This window comes from Vipera berus (assembly GCF_964194415.1).
Source record: "Vipera berus genome assembly, chromosome: 17".
Taxonomy (NCBI): domain Eukaryota; kingdom Metazoa; phylum Chordata; class Lepidosauria; order Squamata; family Viperidae; genus Vipera; species Vipera berus.
In genome coordinates, this window is record NC_138220.1 from 2,149,260 (window position 1) to 2,177,244 (window position 27,985).

At 45.1% G+C, this 27,985-nt stretch overlaps 3 protein-coding genes across 3 annotated transcripts; 2 read left to right on the forward strand and 1 right to left on the reverse strand.

Annotated features, from left to right (window-relative positions):
• Positions 1-1,371: 1,371 nt before the first annotated feature.
• LOC308675730 (transcription factor HES-5-like) lies at positions 1,372-3,059 on the reverse strand (the record flags this gene model as incomplete). Its single annotated transcript, XM_081341254.1, has 3 exons — positions 2,789-3,059; positions 1,952-2,132; positions 1,372-1,622 (listed from the first exon to the last, which is right to left on the reverse strand). The coding sequence occupies exons 1-3, from the start codon at positions 2,870-2,872 to the stop codon at positions 1,372-1,374; spliced, it is 516 nt and encodes a 171-aa protein (XP_081197380.1). The 5' UTR covers positions 2,873-3,059.
• Positions 3,060-9,669: 6,610 nt separating this feature from the next.
• On the forward strand, positions 9,670-11,384 carry LOC308675852 (transcription factor HES-5-like). Its single transcript, XM_081341456.1, has 3 exons — positions 9,670-9,791; positions 9,913-10,093; positions 10,691-11,384. The coding sequence occupies exons 1-3, from the start codon at positions 9,726-9,728 to the stop codon at positions 10,912-10,914; spliced, it is 471 nt and encodes a 156-aa protein (XP_081197582.1). The 5' UTR covers positions 9,670-9,725; the 3' UTR covers positions 10,915-11,384.
• Positions 11,385-15,245: 3,861 nt separating this feature from the next.
• Positions 15,246-27,783, forward strand: TNFRSF14 (TNF receptor superfamily member 14). Its single transcript, XM_081341444.1, has 8 exons — positions 15,246-16,009; positions 22,009-22,120; positions 22,348-22,473; positions 23,085-23,243; positions 23,800-23,890; positions 24,914-25,092; positions 25,892-25,908; positions 26,330-27,783. The coding sequence occupies exons 1-8, from the start codon at positions 16,001-16,003 to the stop codon at positions 26,429-26,431; spliced, it is 795 nt and encodes a 264-aa protein (XP_081197570.1). The 5' UTR covers positions 15,246-16,000; the 3' UTR covers positions 26,432-27,783.
• The last annotated feature ends 202 nt before the right edge of the window (positions 27,784-27,985 follow it).

A 27,985-nucleotide genomic window follows, 5' to 3' on the forward strand; every position in this document is an offset into this window, starting at 1 on the left:
TCCTGGCTTGCAAATATATCCTAATCATGTCACCTCAACCAGGAAAGTCAGTTATTATGGCAGCTGGAGGAATTCCCAGCGAGTTAGGCTAGATGATCTCTAAGGACCCCTCATTTTATGGTTCGGTGAATTCTGTGATATTATCCCAAGATCTGATTGGCCAAATGGATTAATGGCATTTGATTGAATCAATGATTCTTCATTCCTTTATTTAGCTGGATCCCTATTTTCTTTAGTTGCCCCATAACACCAATTTTGGGGGGCAGGTAACCAAGGAAGGGGATGTTTTGGGCACCTCCCAAGAACGGATCAGAAATAATTTCAATAATTTAAAATAAACCCAGTCTTAAAAAGAGATCACAAGCTGAAAAAAAGTGTTGGAATAATGCTCAATAAACAGTTGCCCTCCACAAGCTGTATTTCTGTAAACTTGCATCAATTTTGTTAGTCAGAATTGCTTTTTAAAAAAGATTTTAAAGGTTAAGGATCTGGGAGAAATAGGTCTGCAAAACCAGATGTGAATTGATCTTAGGTACCCACTTGGAATTTACAAAAAAAACCCCAAAAACTGAATGGAAAAGTGGTGGCTTTTGCTCGCCATGCACAGGAGCAGTCTACCCCCAAAATCACAGTCCCTCTTATGGTTCCCTTCCAAAGACAGCTCTGTTTGTGTTTTGCATTTGTTTGATGAACTATTCCAGAATCTGAAAGGAAGAATTCACCCGCAGAGATGTAGACGCACGCACATGTATATATATATACATATATTTAATTAGCATCAGAGGAATTTAAATCACAGCAATAATCTGAAATTGTCAAAACACAAAGTCCTCTGGCCGGTCACTTGCAGCCAGCGCACACTGTCGTACCATACCCATGTTCCTTTTTTCCTTATTAAAGATACACAAGCTAGCAGAGCCTTCACAAAAGGCAACCGGATTTCTGACAAAAATGAAAGAAACATTGTAAAGACCATCCCACAAGGGACTACGGGATTTGCAGGAAAGCAGTCCCTTAAAAGGGAGAAGAGGGAAGGGTTAGTTAGGGGAAGGGGAGGGAAGAAGGAAGGATAGACGAAAGGGGAGGGAAGGAAGGAAGGAAGAAAAAGGAAAGAAAGGAAGTCAGATAAAAGTTTTTTTTAAAATCTCTCTGTTCCTGCAGAACTCATCCCTTCACTATGAAGGAAAAAAAAAACCTTTGGGGAAGAAAAGCACTCTCTCTCTCCCCCAGTAACGGAGAAAAAACACACCCCCAACCTCAATTCTTCTCCTGGGTGGAAACCAACTGTTTCCTACTCGGACGAGAGGGGCTTTCAGATTCTGAAAAAGCCCCCCTGGCTGGTCTTCAAGGGGGGGGAGGTGGGCAGCAGTTCTACCAGGGTCTCCAGAGGAAGGCCGAGGCTGGTGGGGGGGGTCTCTTCTCCCGGGAGGGCTTCTTGGGCGCAGGAGAGGAGAGGAGGGAGAAAGTGGCATCGGAGATGCTGTGGATTTTGCAGAAATGCTTGATCAGCCGGCTTTGCGTCTCCCTCTTGGGTTGGCAGAAGGAGAGGAAGTAAAAGGCCTCCGTTAAACAGCGCAGGTAACCCGTGTTGAAGTCAAGTTCGGGGTGTTTCGCACCTGGGGCTAGAAAACAAGACAAGACCACTGTCAGTTTTCTTGGAGGCAATTTATTTTTTTAAAAAAATCGATAACTGAATCCAATCTCCCTATTGGTCAATTCAGGAAGACACGGGTTAATTCAGTAACCAGGTTTATGGACACCCACTCCCCAGTGAAGATCCTGGCTTGCAAATAAAATGTATCTTAACCGTGCCACCTATTTTCTTTAATTGCCCCAGAAATTGAATAAATAGTAAATAACTCTTGGCAAGGATGCTGAGGTTTAAAATCACCCCTTCCCTCCGTTGTCATTTGTATGCTACGCTTCTAATAATTAAGCTTTGCATTTTTACCCGGTTCGTGCCTCTGACGCTGTTTCTTCAAATAACTGACAGCCGTTTCCAAAATGTCAGCTTTCTCCAGCTTGGTGTTGGGTTGATGATGCCGGAATTCCTTCTCCAGCAAAACCTTGAGCTGTTCGATGCTGTGGTTAATTCGGTCACGGCGCATTTTCTCCACTGCCGGTTTCCTCAGCTGTGAGAAAGAAAAGAAGGGAGGAAGAAAAGAAAGATTAAAACTTCAAGCTAAACACAAAACCTACGAAGCAGTAGTCATAAAACTTTGAGGGAAGAAGGCGGGATAACAGAGGATAACTGCCAAGCTGTCACCTAAGCAGGGGGTTGGTTTGGATGACCTCTGAGGTGCCTTCTAGGATTCTACTGGGCAAGCATCCTCCTCTAGATCGCTCCAATGGGACACTTTTTTCCTTGCAGAAGTTTTCCTTCTTTCTTTCCTTCTTTCTCTCCCTTCCTTCCTTCCTTCCTTCCTTTCTTCCTTCCTTCCTTCCTTCCCCGCCTGTTCCCCAGCACGCTGGCATTTTCCGTTTTGCCCATCGCCGCCTGCACGTGTTCAAAGACTGCCTCTCTGAATCACACCCTATTGGGGTTTATTTTATTTTATATTTTTTTAACTTGCTAACAGCCAACCTGGATGGACATCCAGCCAGGCAGCCAGATGTAACAGAATTGCAGAATCCCAAAGTCGGAAGGCACCTTGGGAGGTCTTCTAGTCCAACCCCCCCTGCTCAAGCAGGAAACCCTGGACCATTTCACACAAACGATGATCTAATTTGTTAAAAAAAAAAGCCCTGGAGTTTGCAGCTTGCAGACCCCCAAAGGGTGCCAAATTACCTTATTTTTTTCCTTGGCCAGCATTTTCTCCTCCTCCGCCCGCAAGAGGCATCGGTGGCTGCCAGCAGTGGGTGCCATTTTCATGGGTGGGCAAGAGAAGAGCGAGCGATTAAAGGCTGTTGGATCCGCCGGATCTAACCTCAAGCCATCCTCCGGCTCTCCCTCTATTTATATCCCTCCTTGGCTGGGGGAAGCCTTGTGGGTTTCCCACAAGTTGGCGTTTCCCACACTCTCCCCGGCCAATCCAGACTCGTGGTGGGAGCCCGGAGGAGGCACCCCTTTAGCCCACGCTAGACTGGTTTTTAATGCCTGGGAGAGAATCGCCTTCTGCCTGGGCCAGGATGCAAAGCCTCCCAGGGCAAAGGTGCCAGAATTGCTGGGAGCAAGGGGGGGGGGAAATCTCTATCACCAAAGCCCCCCTCCTCTTTTTTCTGAGCAGTCCCCTTGATTGGGAATGAGTAGCATTCCTGAACTATAATGGAAGACCCACTCGGAGGTGCTGGCCTGGGGGGGGGGAAGGCAGGCCTGGGGGAGGAAGTTAAAATCATCTCAGCTTGGGAAGCGCGGGAGAGAAAAGCAAGCAGGACCCAGGGCTCTACACCCTTGACAATACAATAGTTGAGTTGGAAGGGGCCTGGGAGGTCTTCTAGTCCAGCCCCCTACTCAGGCAGGAGACCCTAGACCATTTCAATCAATCAATCAATCAATCAATCAATCAGAATAGAGATGTAAGGGACCTGGGAGGTCTTCTAGTCTAGCCCCCTACTCAGGCAGGAGACCCTAGACCAGTTTGTCTAGTCATCCTTTGAAGTTACAACAGCGCTGGAAAAAAGTGACTGGTCATCGGTTGTTCACACGACCATGGCAGCATCCCCGTGATCAGAATTCAGATGCTTGGCAACTGACTCGTATTTATGACGGTCTTGCAGCGTCCCGGGGGGTCGCGGGATCCCCTTTTGCGACCTTCTGACAATCAAGCCGGATTCACTTAACAACCATCGTCCTCATTTAACAAGTGCAACGATCCACTTAGCAACCATGGCAAGAAAGGGGCAAAATTCACTTAACAAAAGTCTCGCTTAGCAACGGAAATCCGGGGGCCATTGTGGTCATGAGGACGACCTGTATTTGACACCCCCACCCCAAGCATGTTTGAAAGCTGGCCTTTGACCCTCACAACGTTCCTGCCAGGTAGGCTGACGAGTTCCAAACTTGGGGGCTTCGAGAAGCCTCCCAAGGGTGCTAGTTCCTAAGAAGGAATTGGATCAAGCCCGATGTTTGGGGATGGTCCAGCAGCATCAATGAAGCGACGTCCTTTGGACAAGGCTGGGACCAGTTAAACCAGTTAAATTCACTGGCTGGGGAATTCTGGGAGTTGAAGTCCAGCTAAAGTCTCGTTTTAAAAGGGGCTGCGGGCAGATCAAAGCACATCCAACTGGCGCTGTGGGTTCGTCACCACTAACCAGATGGTCTTTTGGGACCGGGCCTGCCCCCACCCACCATTGAGGTTCAAGCACTGTTACTAATGTCTCCGATTGTGCCAAGGCACACTTCTATTGTGCTAACAAGGGGGGGGGGAGTGTGGGAAAGGCAGACAAGCTGAAACCCACCCAGCCCTTGATGGAACATCTATGGCTTGCTGCAAACACCACGTGGTTCCTGGAAGGGGGGGGGAAATCTTGTGGATGCCAAGGAAACACACACACACACACACACAGACACACACACGTGCGGCAGGAAGAAAGAGAAGACCACCCATTTTAGAGGCTGCAGGGGAGTCTCTTTTTCATGCTGGTGGGGGGGGCAAAATAGATGGCGAAGCTGGTTTAAGGGTCTGAGAAATAGGTTTAAGAAAAGGGGCTAGGGGGAATGGCCAGAGAAGAAACAGAGGGAAAAGAGAGAAGAGTCCCCAGAGGTCATCTAGTCCTACCCACTTCAGTGCCAGATGGGAAAGAGAGAGGGGGGGGGGAATACAAGAAGGGCAAGGGGGAAGAGAATTAAACTGAAAATTTATCACCTAGAGTCACCTCCAAACAGCCAGACAGGTGGGGGGGGGAAGACCCTCGCCAAGGTTTGGAGGCGGCTTTGCATGATCTCTCCCCCCTCCCTCATTTCCGCCTTGCCTCCCCCCCAAAAAAAATCATTCTTGGTACAACTCAATCTCTTGACCCAGTTCATCCCCCCCACCCCCCCAAAGAAATCCACACGCCTGGCCTTTTTTTCTGCCTCGTGCAAATTCCCACAAGCCCCCTCCTCTCTGGGCCCTAAGAGGGATTTATTATTTCCTGCTTTATTAACTCTGAAAAGCTAGGGGGGGTCTGGGGGGGTGTTTCTAGGATTTGAGCTCTTTTGCACGTCAATAGCCGGCCTGTGGGTGAAACAAAGGCCAGCCTGTGGAGCAGGGTCTCTGCTTCTGGGAAAGAGCTGACCTTTTTGGCAATGGCACAGCCTGCTGCAGGGCCCGGTGCCTGGTGGGAAGAATCAATTAGGTCTCAAAAGAGCTTTGAGGATCTCTCGGGCTGCTGGGAAAGCCCCGAGGAAGCCTCGGACCAAGCCGGGCGGTTGGCCATGCCGGGGGGGGGGGTGTTGTTAGGGTTTCCAGCCTCTTCACCATCCTTGGTCTTCTCTTCTGGCAAGACACAGCCTGCCAGGATGGTCCTCCCTCCTCTCGTTTTTCTTCCCCCCGCCACCTGCACAACATCCCTGTAAGGAGCCCGTTAGGTTAAGGCACCAGGCTAGGAAGCAAGAGATCATGAGATCTAGTCCCCTACTTTGGGGCCAAAAAGGAGGATTGGGTGGACCACACCTAGAAAATTTTCCTTGGGATAATTGAACTGGGATATTTTTCCTCCTTTGGGTCAGCAATTAAGGGTGTCCAGACCTTCTAAGGCCATCCAGAGGCTCTTCTGGACAGTCACCTATCTGAAATGGTCTAAGACTACTCCCTTGCTTGGCCATGGGGCTGGACTAGAAGACCTCCAAGGTCCCTTCTAGATCTATTCTGATTGAAATGGTCTAGAGGTCTCCTGCCTGAGCAGGGGGATGGACTAGATGATCTCCAAGGACCCTTTCTAGCTCTATTCTGATTCCTCAACCTTCCTCTGGAGGGATCAAGGACTGGCTGCCTCCCTTACATTCCCCCCCCCACAGACCTCCCCTGGTCTTTCAAACTCTCCCCTCCCCTGTTCCCCCTTCTCCTTCCCCCTCCTTCCTCTTTCCCTCGCTCTCCAAGCCAGCCAGATGTTCAGCCATGGCGTGGGGAAGGAGACAAGGTTTTCCCTGAGCCCTTTGAGCAGCCGTGATCAATGGCTTTTGGCAAACCCGGACCGGTCAATGCGATGCAGATGGCCCTCCCCAGAGACACCCCTCCCCAATTGTCACACACACACACACACACACCCTACACAAAGGAAAGTCAAAGACCATTGCTAATTCGGCTTGTAACCTGGCACACGTCCGTTCTCAACCGCCTTCAATGGCTTGAATGGGGCTGGGGTGTGGGAAAGCCGGGGCCCAAAGCTTCGCTCGCCGCCCCAGACTCCCAGCCCCACATCTGCCTGCAGCCTGGCAGACGTGGGAAGGGGGTGGGGAGGAGGAGATGAAACGGGTTGGTGGGGCGAGGAGGAGGAAGACAGAAAAAAATCCCCATCACACTTCCTTTGGGCTGATGGGCAGCTCTGCAAGTTTGGTGAACTAATTGAATTAATGAATTGATATCAGAAGACCAGCGTATCTTATAAAAACAACGTGGCTTATAACTACCAGAAATGTCAAGTTGAGGTGGCCACTGAATTTTGTGTCCTACTGCATTGAAATCTTGGCTTTTCTATTCTCTCTCTCTCTCTCTTTCTCTCTTTCTTTCTTTCTTTCTTTCTTTCTTTCTTTCTTTCTTTCTTTCTTTCTTTCTTTCTTCCTTGCATTACTTTCTCTTTCTCCCTCTTTCCGATATTTGTTCCATTTGTGTTTTATGTTTTTAATAAAAACTTGGGGGGGGGGAAGGAACAGCATATCCAACAGGAATGTGCACAACTATAATAGCTGCTATATTATTCTTGCACTTCGTTATGCTTGTTATTATTCTTACTTGTTCTTGCTGCTGTTCCTTCTTGTTCATATTCTTTCTTACTCTTCTTTTTACACCTTCCTTTTTTTTTACTTTTATTCTTTATTTTTCTTATTCTTTCCTATCAATCCATCAGAATAGAGCTGGGAGGGATCTTAGAGGTCTCCTAGTCCAGCCCATGCTCGGAATTCCCAACAGGTGGAAACTAATCAAGGAGAGACCCAACCTAGAACTAAGGAGAAATTCCCACACTGTGAGAACAATTCATCAGTGCAACAACTTGTCTCCAGAAGTTGTGGGTGCCCCATCATCACTGGAGGCTTTTAAGAAGAGATTAGAAAGATAAATTTGTCCAGAATGGAATGTCTTCTCCCCTTGAACAGAGGGCTGGACTAGAAGACCTCCAAGGTCCCTTTCAGCTCTATTCCCTCCCCCCCCTCCCAAATCCGGCTTCCCTGCCACATGGCTAAGGCGCTCAGTTCTGGTTTGAAATCCTCGATGTTTCCCACACATTTTCTGAATGGCACCCACCCTCGACACCACGGCGTGTGCCGTTCACAAAAACCCACATTAGTCACACTCCTTGACTTGGCTTTGTGTTCAGTGGGAAAAGAGGCCGAAAAGTTTTGGTGGGTTTTTTTTTTCTTCCCCCTTTTGAAATTTTGCATGTGCCTTAAAAGAAAAAAAAAACATCTGTGGCAATCATGGAAGGAAGAATGTCTTTCAAAGCCACTCCGGGCACTAAAAATCACACGCCAGGCTACAATTCGGAAGGGTTTGTGACTTGCATGAACCAAATTGCACCAGGGTTTTTATGCCTTTATTGCCTGTGTACATCCCATCTTTTCTTCTAAAAACCTCCCCATTTCCCCCATTGTTAAAACTTCCCAGCCTCTCCTGGAAATTTAGAATGGAATAGAAATAGGAATAGGAATAGAAATAGGAATAGGAATAGGAATAGGAATAGAATAGAATAGAATAGAATAGAATAGAATAGAATAGAATAGAATAGAATAGAATAGAATAATAATTTTATTGTATCTATCTATCTATCTATCTATCTATCTATCTATCTATCTATCTATCATCTCTGTCTGTCTGTCTGTCTGTCTATCTATATCTATCTATCATCTATCTATCTATCTATCTATCTATCTATCTATCTATCTATCTATCTATCTATCTATCTATCTATCTATCTATCTATCTATCTCCTGTTTCTACTCAATGTACACAATTGTACTCAAATCTTTTCTGCAAAATCTTCCAAGGTCGTTGCTCTAATTTCTCTATTCCGCATGAGGAATCAACTTTGAATGCTTGTCTTCACAACAACTTGGTAGCTGTTGGTGTGATTTGGGAAACTACGCTATGCCAACCTTGCCTAGGGTTCAACAAATAACAGAATAAACAGAGTGGGAAGGGACCTTGGAGGTCATCTAGTCCAACCCCCAGGGCTCAAGCAGGAGACCCTCTAGCATGTCAGACAAATGGCTGTCCGGTCCCTTCTTAAAAACCTCCAAGGATGGAGCACCCACAACTTCTGGTGGCAAGCGGTTCCACTGATTAATTGCCCTCACTGTCAGGAAATTTCTCCTTAGTTCCAGGTTGCTTCTCTCCTTGACTAGTTTCCATCCGTTGTTTCTTGTCCTGCCTTTGGGTGCTTTGGAGAATAGCTTGACTCCCTCTTCTTTGGGGCAGCCCCTGAGATATTGGAAGGCTGCTATCATGTCACCCCCTAGTCCTTTTTCACTAGACTAGACAAATCCAATTCCTGCAGCCGTTCTACATATGTTTTAGCCTCCAGCCTCCTAATGATCCTCGTTGCTCTTCTCTGCACTCTTTCCAGAGTCTCAGACTCCACCTCAAAATGTGCGTATCAAAGGAAACACAACTGGAATCAAGGAATCAAAAAAGCGGAGGCTTTTAAATAAATCACATTCAAGTCACAATAAGCATTTAGGCCTCAGAGGGAAAAGACACAGCATGAGGCAAAATTTGCTTGTGTTTATTTATGTCTCCCATCAAATGAGCCCAGCAAATTATAAAAAAATTGGGTGTTCAGATGTGGAAGAAAGGAAATGCCAAGGAGGAAAAAGGGATCTTATTTATGGGGGGATGTTTTATTTGAACCAAGCAGTGTAGCCTTTCTCAATTGACAAATCAAGTTGTTGTTGTTGTTGTTGTTGTTGTTGTTATTCCCTTTCCTGGCAACTCAGGCGAAGGGGTGAGAGATAATTTCACCTCCTGGAAAGGTCTCTTCTCCAGAGGAATTTATGTCAGATTAAAAATCACACTTTCTTCCTGAGTGGCTAGCTTTCTCCCTGCAGGGATTTGTGCTTCTCTGCAGGAGCAAAATTGAAAAGGAAGAACACTCTCGCAAGAGCTCACTTAGCAGGAATTTAGCAGGCCTTGTTTCCAAATACAGGCATTTATTTGGGGGCTTTATTTTAAAAAGAACATCCAGAACCCTCTTTCCGTTGTTGTTGGTTTTTTTTTATGGCCGCGAAGTGCGCCTCGCATTCCCAGCTCCCCAACTGCGCTTGGAAGACATATTCCCTAATTTTTGGCGTATCTTAGATTCTCCACCTGCTCTCTTTTCTTTTCTTTTCCTTTTTTTAAAAAAAGAGAGTCATTATGCTTTATTGACCACTGATGGAGCATGGAAAACACACACATCCCTGGTTTTTTTTTTCTCTCCCCCCCTTTCCCCCCCCTCCTTCCAGAGGCTCTGCTTGATCCTGATTGGCTCAGGAGTGTGGGAAACTGTGAGAACGAAGAGACTCACCGAGGTTTCGGGGTATAAATATGGGACGGAGGAGAGGGTCTGGGGTTGCAAAGAGGGGTTTTTGCTTTTCCTCTAGCTGAGCAAGGATGACGCCTTCCAATCTCATCTTCCTGGACCAAAACAGGCTGCTGAGCCCTAAGGAGAAAAACAAAGTGAGTAGAAATTGAAAACCAGGGAGGGGTTAAAAAAAAAAAGACAACCTTAAGGTGAGATGTGGTTTCAAGTCTTCCTTATTCACCTCCTTTTTTTTCTCTCTCCTTCTTCTCCCGGCAGCTGAGAAAACCCATGATCGAAAAAATGCGTCGGGACCGCATGAACAGCAGCATCGAGCAGCTCAAACAGCTGCTGGAGAAGCAGCTGCAAAGCCAGCAGGCGGGTTCAAAGCTGGAGAAGGCCGATGTCCTGGAAACGGCCGTCAGCTACCTGAAGCATCAGAACCGGTTGCAGAGGACAGGTGAGTCAATCCATCCATCAATCGAGAGCCTTATTTGTTTTTTAATTATTGGTTTATGAAGTGCGTATGCTGCCTGTCTCACCGTTTTAGGTGACTCTCAGGCGGCTTCCCGCGAGGTTAAAACCAGCAGTACAAAACGTGAAAAGTTTTTAAAAGGAGAGATGTCCACATTAAAATGAGCTAAGGAAAGTCCCAAAATACAAATGGGGTGAAGGTAGAACGGCCCTACGTAACCTTGATGGGGTTCAAAGCAACATCTTAACGCAGAGACTTTTTCTTTCCTTAACTCCAAAATTGCTGATCAGAAAGTCCTTGTTATCCAGTGTAAGGAAACCAATTTAAACGTCCCTGTTCCGATGGGTAAAGAGTTTGTGTGCTTTACTCAAAGAAAAAAAAACAATTTTACCCAGTTTGGGGTGATTTAGCATTGGTTTAGTGTTTGGGCCAATGCCTGGAAAATGTGCACACTAACCCACCCCCACCCACCCCCACCCTTGTGATCAACTGCATCAACCTTGGCTCCCAAGGGGATTCAAAGGGACTAGAAGCTTGACGCAGAAAAAGTAAATGGTGGAATTTCTTTTGGCTTTCCCAAAGGGTCTGCTTCCAAGGAGAGGGAAGTGGACTTCCAAGAAGGCTACGCCAGATGCCTTCAAGAAGTCTCCTGGTTCCTGCTCCTTCACGAAGTCCATCCCCAGACTCAGAAGAAGCTGATGTGTCATTTTCAACGCACACCCCTGCCCGCCTCGGAGTCTTTTGGCTCGTCTGCTCCCAAGGACCTCCATTCCCTTTGGCGACCATGGATGGAGTCAAACAGATGATGAAGAATGAAGGACTCATCTCCTTTGATTTATTAGCCGGCCCTCTCTTCTTTCCATCCTTTTGGGGAAGGTTTTGAAAGGAATGTCTCTTTCCCTTTTTGGAAAAAAAATATTATTTATCCTTAAGAGGGGGGGAAGCAGAGGATGAGGCTGGCAGGGGAAGCGGGAAAGGCCTGCGTGGAAAGGCACCACGTGGCTGGTGGACTTTTAGCCGCGTGGTCCCACACTGAGGAGTGTAAGAAACCTGGTTTCCCTACGGCTTTGGCTAACCAGGTTTAGCTGGTGGGAAAAAGTTGCTTTGCAACCCACCCACCAGCATGGCCTTCCTAGGAACAGGCGACAAAGGGGTGGGTGGGTTGGTGGATTTTTGACCCTTTCCCCTCTCCTAAGGAAACCACCCCCCCCGTCTTGCTTTATATTAAAGAGAAGGGGGGGCTTAATGATTGGATGTCATACATTTGGCAAGTAAGAACGGCCTGCGTTTGTGGGGCACGGGGGTGGGGGGGAGTTGGATGTCTCCTTTCAGACGACCGAGCAGCGTTGTTGTGTCTTGGAGGGGGAGGACACAGGAGGTGTGTCTGGGGGCGTTCGTGGTGCAGTGGGCATACTGTGTATGCGGTTTGTTTAAGAAAATAAATACAGACCTAAAAGGCACCGTGTCTCTGTTTTCTGGGCCTGGTTGTTTTTTTTTGGGGGGGGGGGCAGAAATTATAAATAAATACATGCTCCCTGGCTTTTTGAACCTCTGCAAAAAAATGGGTTTTTTTTTAAAAAAAAGAGGGTCCAATTTCATGCTCTTCCACACCACTTTTTCCAACTTTTCCTGCAACAGATGCTTAGATTTTTGTAGCTATGTGACATCCTGCTCAGCTTCCCACTTTGGGGGTCTTCTAGTCCAACCCCCTGGGGCTCAAGCGGGGGGGGGGGAACGGACCTTCTACGTTTCATACAATTGCTTTCCATTCCAAAGAGAGGTAAATTTCAGGCAAATGGTTGTCCACTATTCTTCCCCACCTCCAGTGTTGGAGCAACAATATACCACTATCAAATCAATCAATCAATCAGAATATTGCTGGAAGGGGACCTTGGAGGTCTTCTAGTCCAACCCTAGACCATTTCAGACAAATGGCTGTCCAGTCTCTTCTTAAATGACAATGCCAATTTTCGATTCTTAGCAGCCACACGGACTGATTTTCCCTGGAAATAATATTTGCCTAATAATCAGTGGTTAATAGCCCATCCCCAATGTCTTGTGGCTTGAAAAAGAAGGGGTCAAAAGCTTGTCACTCAAAAAGAGCTCATAATCCTGGGGCAAGAGAGCTGGTGGTTTAACTTTGAGGTTGAAACAAAGGGCACGACCCAGGGGATGGGGTGCAAAATCTGGCTCCCAAGCCAGCTATTCATTGAATACTTGAATATTTATACTCTGAAATAAAGTTAATTTATTGTAAGTTTCTCTCCTGCAATTGCAACAGGCTGAAATCACAGCGTCTCACTCCTGTCCTCTAGCGACCAGAGATGGAATGAAAGTCCTGAAAAGGAAGTTTTTATTTCTGTTTGATTTATTTATTTCAACCCCCCCCCACCAAAAGTGAGGGCTAGTGCTCTTCTCCATCTTTTACAATAACCCTGCAAGGTGGGCCACGCGGGGGGGGGCAAAATATCCTGAATATTTTGAATTCAAAACTCCCCCAACTGCTGGACGTTTTTAGAGTTTGAAATACAAACTCTTTTATAAATGCAAACTAGAAAGAGAAAGAAAGAGAAAGAAAGAAAAAAAGAAAGGTGAAAAAACAACAACAACCAGCCGCTAAAACTTCAGAAAAAAGCGCTGTTGATTTTCATTCTTCCTCCTTCCAAACCCACAGATAAGGATCTGAAAGAAAGGGAAGGGAGACCATCAGTCGATCTTAATAACCGGGTGTTAAAAACAGAGAGAAGTTATTGCAGGGGAAAACCAATATTGTCTATTTTCCATTTAAAGAAGCTGAAGTCTCCATTCTTATTCAAAAAGAAAATTCTCCCTGCTGGCTCAGCGACATTTTTTCACCCGCCAATCTGAAGGGCTGAGAAAGGAAGTATCATCTTAGCCAGCCGTAGAAATCAGCAAGATTTTTAGACAAAGGCCGGCAGAAACTATTAACTGTCTCGCATTAAGATAAAACAGTTGAGTCTTAATTTCAATTTTAAGCAAGGCGCCGATGGGAGATGGGTGGTGATACCAGCTGAAGGAATGAAAGAATAAATTAATAAGTTATATAAATTCAGAAATCGTGGGCACTCCATCACTGGAGGTTTTTAAGAAGAGACTGGACAATCACCTGTCTGAGATGGTGTAGGTTCTCCTACTTGAGCAGGGGGCTGGACTAGAAGACCTCCAAGGTCCCTTCCAACTCCTATTCTATTCTATTCTATTCTATTCTATTCTATTCTATTCTATTCTATTCTATTCTATTCTATTCTATTCTATTCTATTCTATTCTATTCTATTCTATTCTATTCTTTATTTCTATTCTATTTTCTGTCCTGGCCTTGGGAATAGCTCAGAGGGCAGATCTGCCTTGAAAATGCTAGTGGTTTTCCTAATTTCTGGAACAATGATGAAAAATAATCGGGGGGGGGGGAAGGCAGGAAAAGTGGGAAGGTGCTGAAAAATTTTCCCGTAGAGCTGAGTCTGGTGGAGAAGTGACTGAAAAGTGAAATAGAAAATCCAGAGGTGGTGCTAAAATTAAAAAATTACAGCAGCAAGGATGCTGATTAAGGAACGGGTGGCACATATTTCAGTCTTGAATCCCTGTCTGTGTGTGCTTCTAATGGGAATATTTTTCTTTTCCTTTCATATTGTTTCAAGGATTGATTACTGGGTGTCGGTTGTCCAGCTTGTGCAAGTTGTCAGCTGGTGGAACAGCCCGTCACTTGGAGCAATAAATCTTTCTTTGCAAGCAGAGCAGACTGCAGAGTTTCTGGACCGTGGCAACTTCAACGTGGGTGGACTTCAACTCCCAGAATTCTGCAAAGACACGAAGATGAGGAAGCTGCGAGATCAAAGTTGGCGTAGCATAAAGCTACTGTGTGTTGATATGTTGAGACACGAGAGGGGAATGGCTCCCTTTTGTAGAACTCAGTTAGAAGGGACCTTAGAGGTCATTTAGCCCAACCCCCTCTTCAATGGAATGTATCTGAGTACCAAAATAAGCTGTATTCTCATCTCATTGCAAGCCCCCCCCCCTCAAAAAACAATATAGTAGCCCTTGACCTACAGCAATTCATTTAGCGACCGTTCAAAGTTACAACGGGACTGAAAAAGTGATTTATGACCGTTTTTCATCGCCGCCTCCCCATGATCAAAATTCAGATGTTTGGCAACTGACTCGCATTTACGACGGTCGCAGTGTCCCAGGGTCAGGAAATCCCCTTTTGTGACCCTCTCGACAAGCAATGTCAGCGGGGAAGCCAGGTTCACTCAAGAACTGGAGTACTGATTTAACGTCTGTAGCAATATAGGTCATAAGATGGGGCTAAAACTCGCTCCACAAATGTCTCCCTTAGCGGCATAAATTTTTGGGCTCGAGTGTGGTCATAAATCAAGGACTATTTTATTTATTTATTTATTTTTATTTATTTTATTAGACTTATATACCACCCTTCTCCCGTAGGACTCAGGGCGGTTCACAAGGTTTTTTAAAAACAATACAGCAAATTACAAAAAATTAAAAACAATTAAAATGATTACATTAACCTTGAAATAAAAACCCCAATTAAAATACAATTGAAAGCCCAGTTAATACTCTCAGTCCAGGCCAGAAAGCTCAAAGAGCCAAGTCTTCAGGTCCCTGAGGAATGAGCGGAGGTCAGGGGCAGTCCTAAGCTCTACGGGCAGCTGGTTCCAAAGGGCCGGCACACCCACAGAGAAGGCCCTCCCCCTGGGTATTGTCCGCCAGCAATCTTTTACCGGTGGTACCCTGAGAAGACCCTCCCTATGGGAGCGCACAGGACGAAGGGAGCTTGATGCCGGCACATTTGCTGATTTTGACCATCAGAGCTGAGAGGAAGGGCGGAGAGATGTCCAAACATTTTTTCCAAATTACTTTCATGATAAAGTCAAGAGGAAGTTTATCTTTTTCCTGTAATTGAGAGGAGGGGGAGGAAACATCTGGTGGAATGAATTTGTTTCCAGTTTGGGTGAATTTTCACTCCCTTAGAACATCTCCTGCTGAAAGCCAAGGTCAGGGAAATAATAATAACAATAATAATAATAATAGCAACAACAACAACAATAAAGATAAAAATAGAATGGCTGTGGCAAAAGAAAGCAAAGGTAAGGGGCCCTTGGGTGCAATCCCAAACATCTGGAGCACCACTGACGCACCCTGGGCATTGGAACAACTTCCATCCTGCAGTGAGACCTTTAAAACTCAAAGAAGAACATCTGGCTATCCCAGGTCCTCAGGAAGGACTCGAGAGGCAGATAAAATGCCAAACCCAATCTGAACATCTGGCTGACCCACCCTGAAGCACCATCGTCACTGACAAGATCCCCATCAGTCAATTGCAAAAGGCAGCTTGACTGGGAACCGCTGGCGTCCTGCGAGGCTCTCTTTAATGTTATGAAACATCTGCCTCTCCAGGACTTGCACAAAATTGCAAAATCCAGGCTAAACATCTGGCTGTCACTGTGCAAGAACAGAATAAAAGAAGACGCATATCAGGTTTTCTGAGCTGGCTGCCACCGGCCTTTCAGCTTTCAGGGACGCTTGCTGAATAAGCAAGAAATTGCTTTATACACACACAGCATCCACATCAGGAAATGAGGCTACGGTAGGGGTGTGGCGCTGCAAAGAATTATTTTCATTTTCACTTCACTTTAGACGAGAGACTCAATCTCTGGCTGGGGGGGAGAAAACGCTTTCTCCAGGAGATCAACTCCAAGGGCCAAATTCAGAGGAATTTTTTTAAAAAAGAAAGAAGTTCAAACGGAAGAAGTTTGGGATGCCGCGCAGGGAATCCATTGACTGGAAAGCCACTTCAGAAAGACTTGATCCTATGGCTTTCCTTCTCTCTCTGGGATCTCTGTAATTGGGGGAACATGTTCCCGGTAAGTCCATGCTTTAAAATAGAAGAGAATCTATAGCAAAAGCTTTCAGTCATCCTTCAGCGCCAGACTGGCAAGGAAATATTAGCTGGTGGAACGGTCTGCCACATGAAGCAGAGGTGGGTGAAGGAAAGCAGAATGGCTGTGGCTGCTGCTGCTGCTGCTGCTGATTATATTATTATTATTATTATTATTATTATTATTATTATTATTATTATTATTATTATTATTATTATTATTATTAATCATTTCAGAGGTGGTTGGTTTTGGTGGCCTGGGACCCAGGGGTTCTTGCAATTCTGTGAATGACAGCTATCACCAGGGACTAGAAACTTGTGCTGTGGTTAGGGGGGCAGCCATGCAAGAAGTCTGAATTTCCATTGTCTGGCTTGGAGACAGGGCAAAGCTCTCTGGTAAACAAACAAAGCATCTTTTTTTTATATGTCTTTCTCTTCCTTCTTCCAGTAACTCGGGGAACAAAAGTGAAAATGCTCTGCCACATTTTGTACAGGGAAGTGCTGGGAAACAAAATAAGCATTAGCTGGCTTCCCCCATGGCTGGCAGAGATTTGCAGGGGCAGGCAAAACATTAACAACCCCCCCCAATGAGAAAAGGGCCCTCGAAAACCCAAAAACCCATCCTTAGATGGAGGGGTTCAAATGTGTCGTGTGAATGCAGTTCCCAAATGAAGGAAGGGAGAAAATGTACTATTTGTGGCTGGGGGATTATAACTGTTATTTTTATTTTTTTGAAGTTGGGGGTCAGAGTCTCAGGTTGGGGGCTATGCCAACAGGGGCACAGCCCTACAATGGTTGAGGTGTGTGTGTTAAAGTCAGTGGTGGGTGGGGCCAAAAAAGATGGGTGGGGCTGCATGCTATCTCTTGGTTCTGTTTTTTAAAATAATAATAATAATCCCTTTTTGAAACGCTTTTCCAAAGTGGTCCCCTCTCTTCTGTTGTTCTGCATGTTAAAGGAATAATGGCTGGTAATCCTCACTTAACAGCAGTTTGTTTAGTGGCCATTCAAAATTTTAACGCTGGGGGGGAAAAGTGACTTATGACCTTTTTTCGCACCTACAACCATTGGCTGCGTCCCCGCGGTCACATGATCAAAATTCAGACGCTTGGGCAACTGGCTCGTATTTATGTCCCCGTGGGTCACGTGATCCCCCTTTTTGGGACCTTCTGACTGGCAAAGGCAAGGGGGAAGATTCACTTAACAACCGTGCGGCTAACTTAACGACTGCAGCAGTTGGGAAGAAAAAAGCTGTAAAACGGGTCAAAACTTACGTAACAACTATCTTGCTTAGCCGCGGAAATTTGGGGCAGAATTGTGATCGCAAGTTCTCACTGTGGGAACCATTTTCACAACAGCCCTGCTGAGTAGGCCAGGCGGAGAATCCTAGATGTCTTTAAAGCTACCAAATTTCACCCAAGCCCCCAGCTGATCTATCTTTTAATGTTCCCCAAATGGCTGACTGTCCCCCTCCCCACTTCCCGTTCTTTAAGGAGAAGAGAAAGAAGCAATTAAAGTCTCAAATTGTAATTTTGAACTTCCTCGCAGAACTAAAAGAGAAAGGAAGAGGAGAAGAAGAATAACAAAATCTTCCCCTTTTTGTCAGGATGGGATTTTTTTTTCTTTCTTAGAAAATGTTGCCGGCCTTCACCGGGGAAAAAAAGAGAGCTTTTTTCCCCCCCACAAGTGCTGAGTAAAACCTGAGTGGGTGGGAACTGGAAAGCCCAAAGAATTGCTTATTTTTAGTTTTTGCACGTCCCACGTTTTTCTTGTATGTGTGTGTTTGCCTGGCCGGGCACTCCCTGTGTGCAAAAGTCCGGAGGAGAATGCACAAAAACACCTACGGTGTCATAAACAGAGAACTTCATGATTTGTGAGCGGACTTTTTCCTAGTGAAGAAAAATCCAATTTTCCCACTGGAGGAAAATTGACTTTTATTTTCTTTCCCACATGACCTGCCTTATGTTGTTGAACAGAGGCAGCTTTCAGCCTCAGCTTTCTCACTGGGGATGATGGGGCTTGTGGTCCGGCCGTATCTGAAGCAACCGCATCCTTGCCAGCTCTGAAATTCTCTTTCCCTGTCAGGAAATATTACATTTTAAAAGGTGGGAAAAGGTTGAAGGAATTTCCACTTTCACCAGCCTGGTTGTGTTCGGATTTCAATGGTTGGGGTTTTTTTTTCCCCTTTTCAGTCAAACTTGATGTCTAATTTTACAATTTCCTGTAATGTTTTGCTGCTGGTGTTAAAGTGAAAACAGCAATAAAGGTGCCGATAAAAAGGAAAAAAAATAAATTTTGCTGGAAGACCAGAGTGCGTTGCGATTCATTTTTTGAGTTGAATATTCTCTCCGTTTCCTTGAAAGGAGATTTGAGTCAGCCAAAGGATCAAAACCGGTTTTTTAAAACAAATTAACACATTTTGTTGCTAATTTAGCTACAGGTTAGTTTTTTGTTTTTTGTTTTTTTTGCTGGTGATTTCAATCTGACTCTCAAGATAGTACTTTCCTGAAAATGCATCGCAAAGCCGTTTGTTAAAATCTACCTAGTTAATTCTGATTTTTTTGCAGCAAAAATGAAAAGAAAAAAGAGACATTTTTTTTTTTGCCAAAATAAATATATCACCTTTTAAGGGACTATCATTTTCAGACACTGCGACCGTCATAAATACGGGCCAAGCGTCCGAATTTTGATCATGGGGGATGCTGCCACGGTCATAAATGTGAAAAATGGTCATAAGTCGCTTTTTTTCAGCGATGTTGTAACTTTTAACAGTCAAAAAATGCATCCTTGCAAGTCAAGGATTGCTTGTACTTTTTTTTCTTTACACGGCAGGTCCTTGGTTTCTGCTTTCATCTTATTTACTTTCCAGGTTAAGCTGAGCATTGATATTTTTCACTGGCTCTTTTTAAATCTGTACACTCCCGGTTAGTTTTTAGTTAAAGTGAGGCTTATTTACTGTGCCTGAAAAGAAAAAAAAGAAAAAGTAGAATTTGGGGCCATGCATGGTCATGCAAACTTGTCAACTAACCATTTTATGCAATTATTGCAAAATAGCGGTTGTATAACAGCTGTTTGTACAGAACAGGAATTTACCAGGTCGTCTCCTTTTGAAAAATAAAATGGAAAATTGAGATTCTGCCAACTCCAAACCCTCTTGTAAATTTTAAAAGTCTCTTCTTGAAAATCTTCCAGTGATGAAGCCTCCACAACTTCTGGAGGCTGATTAACTGTTCTCACTGATAGGAAATTATTTCTCCTTTGTTCCAAGTTGGTTCCTTTCCTTCGAAGGAAGGAAGGAAGGAAGGAAGGAAGGAAGGAAGGAAGGAAGGAAGGAAGGAAGGAAGGGAGGAAAACTAGTCAAGGAGAGAAGCAACCTAGAACTAAGGAGAAACTTCCTGACAGTTAGAACAACTAACCAGTGGAACAACCTGCCTCCAGAAGTGGTGAATGCTCCAACCCTGGAAGTTTTTAAGAAGACACTGGCCAGCCATTTGTCTGAAATGGTATAGGGTTTCCTGCCTGAGCAGGGGGTTGGACTAGATGACCTCCAAGGTCCCTTCCAACTTATTATTATTATTATTAAGGAAGGAAGGAAAGCAACCAAGGAAGGAGGGAGGGAGGCAGAAAGGAAGGAAATACAAAATCAAAGAGTTGGAAGGGACCTTGGAGGTCATCTAGTCCAACCCCCGGTTCAAGCAGGACACCCTCTACCCTTCTGGACAAACGGCTCTCCAGTCTCTTCTTAAAAGCCTCCAGTGAAGGAGCACCCCACAACCTCTGGAGGCAACTTCTCTGCCACTGTTGAGTCGGTTGATTTGTTAAAATTGTAAAAACTGGTTGATTGTTAAAAACGGATCATTTAAACACCTTGCTGGGCAGATCCAAAATTACAGTGTGGGGAAGCAAAGGTTCTTCGGACATTTGGGATGGGGTGGTGGGGTTGCTGCCTGCAATTGTGTTTGTGCATTTGCCTTTCTTTAACCTTCTCCTGAACTGTGTGTGTGTGTGTGTGTGTGTGTCTGTGTGTAAAAAAGAGCCTTTGAGTCATTTCCAAGATCACAAGCCTGGCGGGTTTCCCCCCCCCCCCCATCTCTACAAGTTAGCCGCAAGCTGGAGCCAAAGATTAAATAAATGTAAATAAAAGTTTTTCTAGCTGGGAAGCCAGGTGACCCCAGCCCCTTTCGCCATATCCAGGAAGACGGTTGCACCCTTGCCAAACCAAACAGGAAGCTTTCATCTTCTGGGGTTAATTGCCGTTCCACCTTAGCTCTGGGAAGAAAGAATTCAATTTTATTTTTATTAATTTTTTTTCAATTTCCTTGGCTCTCTGCCGCCATGCAATGCAGGAAGGGCTCTTCGAAAAAGATTCTCGGAATTGCAAGCAGTCCTCGAATTACGACGTTCGTTTAGTGACAACGGCCCTGGGGGAGGAAAAAAAAAGGGACTTACGACTGTTTTTTCACACTTACGTCCCCATGGTCGCATGATCAAAATTTGGAGGCTTGGCAACTGACTAGTGTTTATGATGGTCACAGCGTCCTGATTTCCCTTTTTGTGACCTGACCGCCAAAGTCAATGGGGAAGTCAGATTCACTTAACAACCATACGACTATCTGAACGACTATGGCAAGAAATAGGCGTAAAATGAGGCGCTTAACAGCTGTCTCGCTTAGCAACAAAATTTTTCCATTTCTGTAAGTCGAGGACTAACTGTACAGATCCAAGAAGCATCTGAGGCTGTGACAGCTGAACTACTAACCGATAAAAAAGAAGCTAGGGCCTCAAACAGTTATTTCCTGTTGTAGAACAAAAATATAAGCTGCCATGGGAATTTTGAATGGGAAAACAGCTGTCGTGTTTACTAAAATCCCAGCAAACATTTGGGGAAAAAAATGTATCTCGGAAAATAGATCCAGGCACAAGCAGAGACAGAGAATAAGAAGTAAGAGTTAAAAAGTAGAGGAGGTAATATCAAACTTTTCTTTTTGTGTATTTATCTTCACACAAAAGTAGTCGATTTGTTGAAAATAATATTATGAATAATTTGAAGGAGCAGCTCCCAGTGTTCCAGTGTTGGAGCATTCACAACTTGTGGAGGCAAGTTGTTCCACCATTTTTCACACTTAGGATCGTTGCAGCATGTGATCAAAATTCAGACCCTCGGCAACTGACTCGTATTTATGACGGTTGCAGCATCCCGGGGTCAATGTGATCCCCTTTTTGTGACCTGACGAGCAAAGTCAACAGGGAAGCCAGATTGTTGTTACTAACCCAACAACTGGGGCAAGAAAGGTCGTAAAATGGGGCAGACTGAAATTTTGGGCTGAGTTGTGGTCCTTGACTGCCTGTATATTCTTTCTGTCCTGTGAAGCAGAAAATATCTACAGAAGCGAGACGTTACATGTTAGGGCAAAGTCCAGAATTTATTTATTTTTTGTCCCTGAGTAAACTCTGCTTGGAAAACAAGAGTCAAGACAGTCGGGAACTGAACTGCAAAATGGAGTTTTGAGAATGGATTTTTTTATATATATATCTCTTCTCCGGACCTTTCGTTATCTTTGCTTTATGCCTTAATTCTGAATCAATTACATATTGTAGAAATTAAAAAAAAAATAGGAGTGGAACCATGCAATACAAATTTCCCCCTGCCTGCTCAATAACAGAATGACAAAGTTGAAAGGGACCCGGGAGGTCTTCTAGTCCAGCCCCCTGCTCAATGGGGCAAGACTCGCTTAACAACGGTCTCGCTTGGCCACAGATATTTTGGGATCAATGAAGGACTACCTGTAGACTAGTTATCTGTGGAGACAGGAAATGAATTCATTGCAGGAGGGTTGAAGAAAAAATTGTGCTGATTTCTGCCGAGGTGGTGAAATTGTGGGTCCAGTGTTGAGCCAAGCAAAGGACTTAATCTCCTCCTCCTCCTCCTCCTCCTCCTCCTCCTCCTCCTCCTCCTCCTCCTCCTCCTCCTCCTCCTCCTCTGAAAGATGCTTCGCCTGACCGTAGTCATTCACCTGCTGCTGCTGCTTCGGAATGCCTCTTCCTGTGAATCATGGGAATACTCCGTTGGAGGGGAATGTTGTCCCAAGTGTGCCGCAGGTAGGTGAAGAATCTCTGCTCTGCACGGCAAGGAGGTGGGTGGAAGGCTGAGACTGGACACAGAACATAGAATAGCAGAGCTGGAAGGGACCTCGGAGGTCTTCTAGTCCATCCCCCTGCTCAGGCAGGATCCCTAGACCATTTCAATCAATCAGTCAGTCAGTCAATCAGAATAGACCCCTTCTAGCCCTAGGATCCTGTGATTCTTTTGCATCTCTTTAATCTAGGACTCCGAGTTTTAAGACACTGCACCAGGGGTTCGAGTACAGCCTGTGTTTCCTGTAACCCTGGTTGGTTTACCGAGCATCCCAACGGACTGAACAGCTGCTTAAAGTGCCGTGAATGCTCTCCAGGTAAAGAAATAAATCGGATCTAACTAACAGATTAACCGAGGGATCTCTGGGGGGGGGATTGCTCAAGTTTAGAAAACGGGTTTGCGGTTACCCCTCTGGTTTTTTTTCTTTTCCTCCCATTTTTATCCTAGCCACCAGGATAATGCAATCAATTAATCAGAATAGAGCTGGATGGGACCCTGGAGGTCTTCTAGTCCAACCCCCAGCAGGAGAGCCTAGCCTAGATCATTCCAGAAAAATGGCTATCCAGTCTCTTCTTAAAAACCTCCAGGGATGGAGCACCCACAACTTCTGGAGGCAGGTTGTTCCACTGGTTAATGGCGCTCACTGTCAGGAAGTTTCTCCTTTAATTCCAGGTTGCTTCTCTCCTTGATGAGTTCCCATCTCTTTTTTTTCATGTCTTGCCTTCTGGTGCTTTGCAAGATACGTTCACCCCCTTCTTCCCGTCAAATATGAGAAGGCTGCTATCATGTCCCCCTCCCCCCCCCGGTCCATCTTTTCTCCAGACTGGCCAAAGCATATTTAGGCTGGTGGGGGAAATGCTTCCGAGTAGGGCTATAGGACCTCAAGAGGGCCCAGCCTCTGAGAACATTTGTCGTTCTGCCTTGCAGGAAATCACATGCAAGTTAAAGAGCGATGCAGCTACACGAGGAACGCAAAATGCACCTGCCAGCCAGGTTTTTTCTGCCTGCACCACCTGGAGGAAGATTCCTGCGATGTGTGTGTGAGGCATGCGATCGCTCCTCCGGGTTTCAGAGTGACACAACCTGGTAAGACCCCCCCTGCGACGCACCTTTCTTGCCACACCTGTTAAGTCATGGGTCTTCAAACTCGGCCCTTTTATGACTCATGGACTTCAACTCCCAGAATTCCTCAGCCAGTGTGCCTGACTGAGGAATTCTGGGAGTTGAAGTCCATGAGTCATAAAAGGCCGAGTTTGAAGACCCATGTAAGTGGATCACTGCAGTTATTGAGTCACCACGTTGTTAAGCAACCCACCGACTTTGCTTGTCGGAAGGCCACAAAAGGGGGATCACGTGACACACACACACACCCCAGGACACGGCAACCGTCGTAAATACGAACCGGTTGCCGAGCATGTGGATCTTGATCGCGTGACCCTACGGATGCTGCGACTGCCGTAAGTGTGAAGCGACAGTCCCAAGGTGTTTTTTTGGGGGGGCCGTTGTAACTTTGAACGGTCCCTGAATGAGCTGTGGTAAATCGAGGACTACTTAAATGTAAAACTGTTCTCCTGGTACCGAAAGCAAGTCACAGGCTCCTTCTCTCTGAGAACCTGTCCATCTTTTTTCGTTATTTTCACAGGCACCGAAAATAATGATGTCCTATTTGAGCCTTGTCCTCTGGGGACATTTGCAGCTAAAAAAATGTCATTTTCTTGCATGAAATGGACCAAGTAAGGACCTTTCAGCTGCTTTACCGATGTGGCTTCTTTGAAACCACGTCCTTTAAAAATCCTTCTCTCTTTTTCCCCCCCCCTTTTTTCTAATGATTTCTGTTTCTCCTGGTTTTTAATCCAGCGTTCTGCACAAATTTCAGCTGTTGTCCTCACCAGTTTGTCTACAATGAACTGTCTCTCTCTGGTGAATGAATACTTATGAGCATTTCCAATTCTTTTTTCTTTTCATCCTCTCTCTCTCTCCCTTCCTTCCTTCCTTCCTTCCTTCCTTCCTTCCTTCCCTTTCCCTTTCTCTTTCTCTTTTTCTTTTCTTCAATGCTTCTTTCTTTCTTTCTTTCTTTCTTTCTTTCTTTCTTTCCTTCTTTCTTTCTTTCTTTCTTTCTTTCTTTCTTTCTTTCTTCCTTCCTTCCTTCCTTCCTTCCTTCCTTCCCTTTCCCTTTCCCTTTCTCTTTCTCTTTTTCTTTTCTTCAATGCTTCTTTCTTTCTTTCTTTCTTTCTTTCTTTCTTTCTTTCTTTCTTTCCTTTCTTTCCTTTCTTTCTTTCTTTCTTTCTTTCTTTCTTTCTTTCTTTCCTTCCTTCCTTCCTTCCTTCCTTCCCTTTCGCTTTCCCTTTCGCTTTCTCTTTTTCTTTTCTTCAATGCTTCTTTCTTTCTTTCTTTCTTTCTTTCTTTCTTTCTTTCTTTCTTTCTTTCTTTCTTTCTTTCTTTCTTTCCTTCCTTCCTTCCTTCCTTCCCTTTCCCTTTCCCTTTCCCTCTTTCCTTCAATGTTGCTTTTTCTTTCCTATTTTCCTACCTTCTTTCCTTTCCTTCTTTCCTTCCTTCCCTTTCCCTTTCTCTTTCTTTTCTTCAACGCTTCTTTCTTTCCTATTTTCTTCCCTTCTTCCCTTCTTCCTTCCTTCCTTCCCCTTTCTTTCCTTCAATGCTTCTTTTTCTTCCCTATTTTCCTTCCTTCCTTCCTTCCTTCCTTCCTCCCACCCTCCCCTCCCCTCTTTCCTTCAGAGTTTCTTTTTGTCTCTCCTCAGTTGCAGTGAAAAAGGCTTCATCGAAAAACACGCAGGCAATGCCACGTCCGATACGGTGTGTGGGGCCCAACCTGTAACGAACCTTAAAATAATTTCGACTGCTGTAGCCATCATTTTGCTGGCCCTGGCCCTGATTTTAATCTTCGTACTGTGGAAAAAGAAAATGTGCCTTATGAAAGGTAGGCATGTGTGTGTGTGTGTGAGAGAGAGAGAGAGAAAGAGAGAACACGGCAGTTATAGTGATATCAGTGCCAATTACAATAGCTATAAACAGCTGATCTTTTTTTTTTAACTCCTATTTTGAAGCAAGCCTTAAAGTGGGGGAATAAAGTGCTGGGAGATGAATTAGCTTTGCTTCCAGAGTAAAACTATAAAGATGATCAGGTCAGCATCACCCCGAGCAGGGGGTTGGACTAGAAGACCTCCAAGGTCCCTTCCCACTCTGCTATTCTATTCTATCATTGGCTGAAAAAGGCCAAGGTTAGTTGCCCTCTAAGACGGGGGTCTTCAAACCTGGCCTTTTTTATGACTTGTGGACTTCAACTCCCAGAATTCCTCAGCCGGACGTGCAGGGCTGCTACAAAGGTCGCAAGTGTGGAAAAACAGTCGCAAGTCTCTTTCTTCAGTAATTCTGAACGGTCACTTAATGAATGTCTGCCTATCCCAGGTCCTGGGGAAGGACTCGAGAGACAGGCATAAAGGCCGAATCCAGTCTAAACATCTGGCTGGTTTTGTGACCAAGCGCCACAGGTATCAGTTTGACAAACTAGAGAGACTCACGAAAAGGACAGCCATAAAACTGTCAGAAAATGTCTGCCGTAAATTCTGTATTTCCCTCCATCTAAGCATAAAAACTTTCACCGTTCGGGGAGAAAAAGGAGTGGGAGGGGGAGGGATTTTGCTAATTTATCCTTTTCGTGTTTAGCAAAACAGCGTGCGTATTTCTAAGAAAATGTCTTTCTTTTTTTTGGTTTGCAGCAATCAGCAAAACAAGGGTAAGTGCGAGGTGGTTTTTTTTTAGTTTTTTTTTTAACAAAAAGTCTTGCAACGTCCGTTGGATTTGATAACTTTGGGGTCCTGCTTTAATTTCTCATCGTTCCCACGCTCCGAGAATGAGACTGTACAATTAAAAGGGGGGGAAAAAATCGAGCATTCTGTGGGTTTTCCATCTTTTAAAGAAGCTGGAGGGCCACCGTATGGGGACGGTTTTAATTAGGTTTTCCTGCACAATGGGGGGTTGGACTAGATGACCTTCGTGGACCCCTCCCCAACTCCAGAATCCCATGATTCTTTGTGTCCCTTGACCCAAAGACCTTGGGGAAGGTCATGCCCCATCTAATTCTCATTGATAAATGAGTGTAAATTCTGTATCACGTACTATTGTTTTTTTAAAACAAAATATTCTCTTCGTTTTAGACAGAGGAACTACCTTACAGCGTGCCTGAGAAGGAAAGTATGGTAACCCCCATACAGGAAACTGCCCCGAATCTCGGTCAGCCAAGTTACGCAAACTGTTGACAGGCGACAAGGTTTACAACGCTACTGTGGCCAGCCACTACTTGTGCGATTATGGTGGGAAAAGACTCCGAGGAAGCTGATTCGTAATGGATCACTTGGACAGTCTCCATTGGGATCTCTCTGAAAGGATCCTGTTCCAGGTTCACCTAGAGAAGGTGGACTAAGCTGAAACACAGGCAGATCTAAAGAGTGAGACATGCTCTCTTCCCAAAGAAGGGCAAGAGTGATCTTACCAGAAGAAGAACACTACAAAAAAAATTACATCAAGTGCCACAATTTTTCTGGGTCTCTGGCGAGAATGCAGGAGGTTGGACTAGAAGACCTTCAGAGGTCCCTTCCAGCCCTCTGATGCGACGATTCCAAAATGAAAGCCCATCTGAATACAGGTAGTCCTTGATTTACGACCACAACGGAGCCCAAGGTGTGACATTTGTAAGACCCTTTCTTGCCCCTCTTGTTAAATGAACCACGGCTGTTGTTAAGTTAGTCACACAGCTGTTAAACGAATCTGGATTCCCCACTGACTTTGCTTCGCAAAGGGGGATCGCGTGACACCCCCCCCCCCCGGGGACACCGTCATAAATATGAGCCAGTTGCCAGCCAACTGATTTTTGTTCGCGGGACAACGGTCGTCAGTGTGAAAAACGGCCACCAATCTTTCTTTTTTTTGCTGCTTTTGCAACTTCGAACAGTCACTAAATGAGTCAAGGACCGTCTGTATTGCAAAAAGGTAACCCACCTTTTCAGTGAGAAACAGGGAGGGAACACGTAGGGTGAAAAGGAGAAGGAATTGCAAAAGTGTGTATATGTGGATCATGGACATACAACTTACTCTGGGAAAAACAGCCGCCCCTGGAATGCTTTGCAACACCTTCTAACAAATCTAACATAGGTTTTTTTCCCCCCAGGAAAATATATATATAAATAAACCCAAACAAATAACATTTGCCTGGGGAATTCTGGGACTTGAAGTCCACCTATCCTCAAGGGGCCGAAGTTGAGAAACGCTGCACTATTGTGTAGGATAATTGCTGATTGAACACATTTTGGGGCAAATTCCTTCTACTCTCCAATCCTTTTTCTGTTGGGAACTTGTCTCCCCTTTTTAACCTCAATCCCCACGGGGGAGTTGCTGTGGGAGAAACGGGAGGGAGGGTGAATATTACGTATGTTTGCCTTTGGGTTAATTATGTGGTGTTAAAGACCGGATTAAAATCTAATCAATCAATAAACAAACGGATTTGAAAGAGGGGATTCCCGCTCTTCCTTGATTTTAAATCTTGGCACGGTAAATGTACTCAAGACTTTTCCGTTCCTGTAATTGTTCCTTGGCTTAATTAGGACACGTAGTCCTCGGCTTATGGTCCCCAAAATTTCTGTTAATTTCTGTTCAGTTAGTTACACGGTTGTTTAGTAAACCTGGCTTCCCCACTGACTTTGCTCGTCAGAAGTCTGCAAAAAGGGGGTCACGTGGTGCCTTTTTATATCCATACAGCAATCATATTAATTGCATTGAATTAAGCACAGCCTGAGTGAAACCTGGTGCATTTCCAG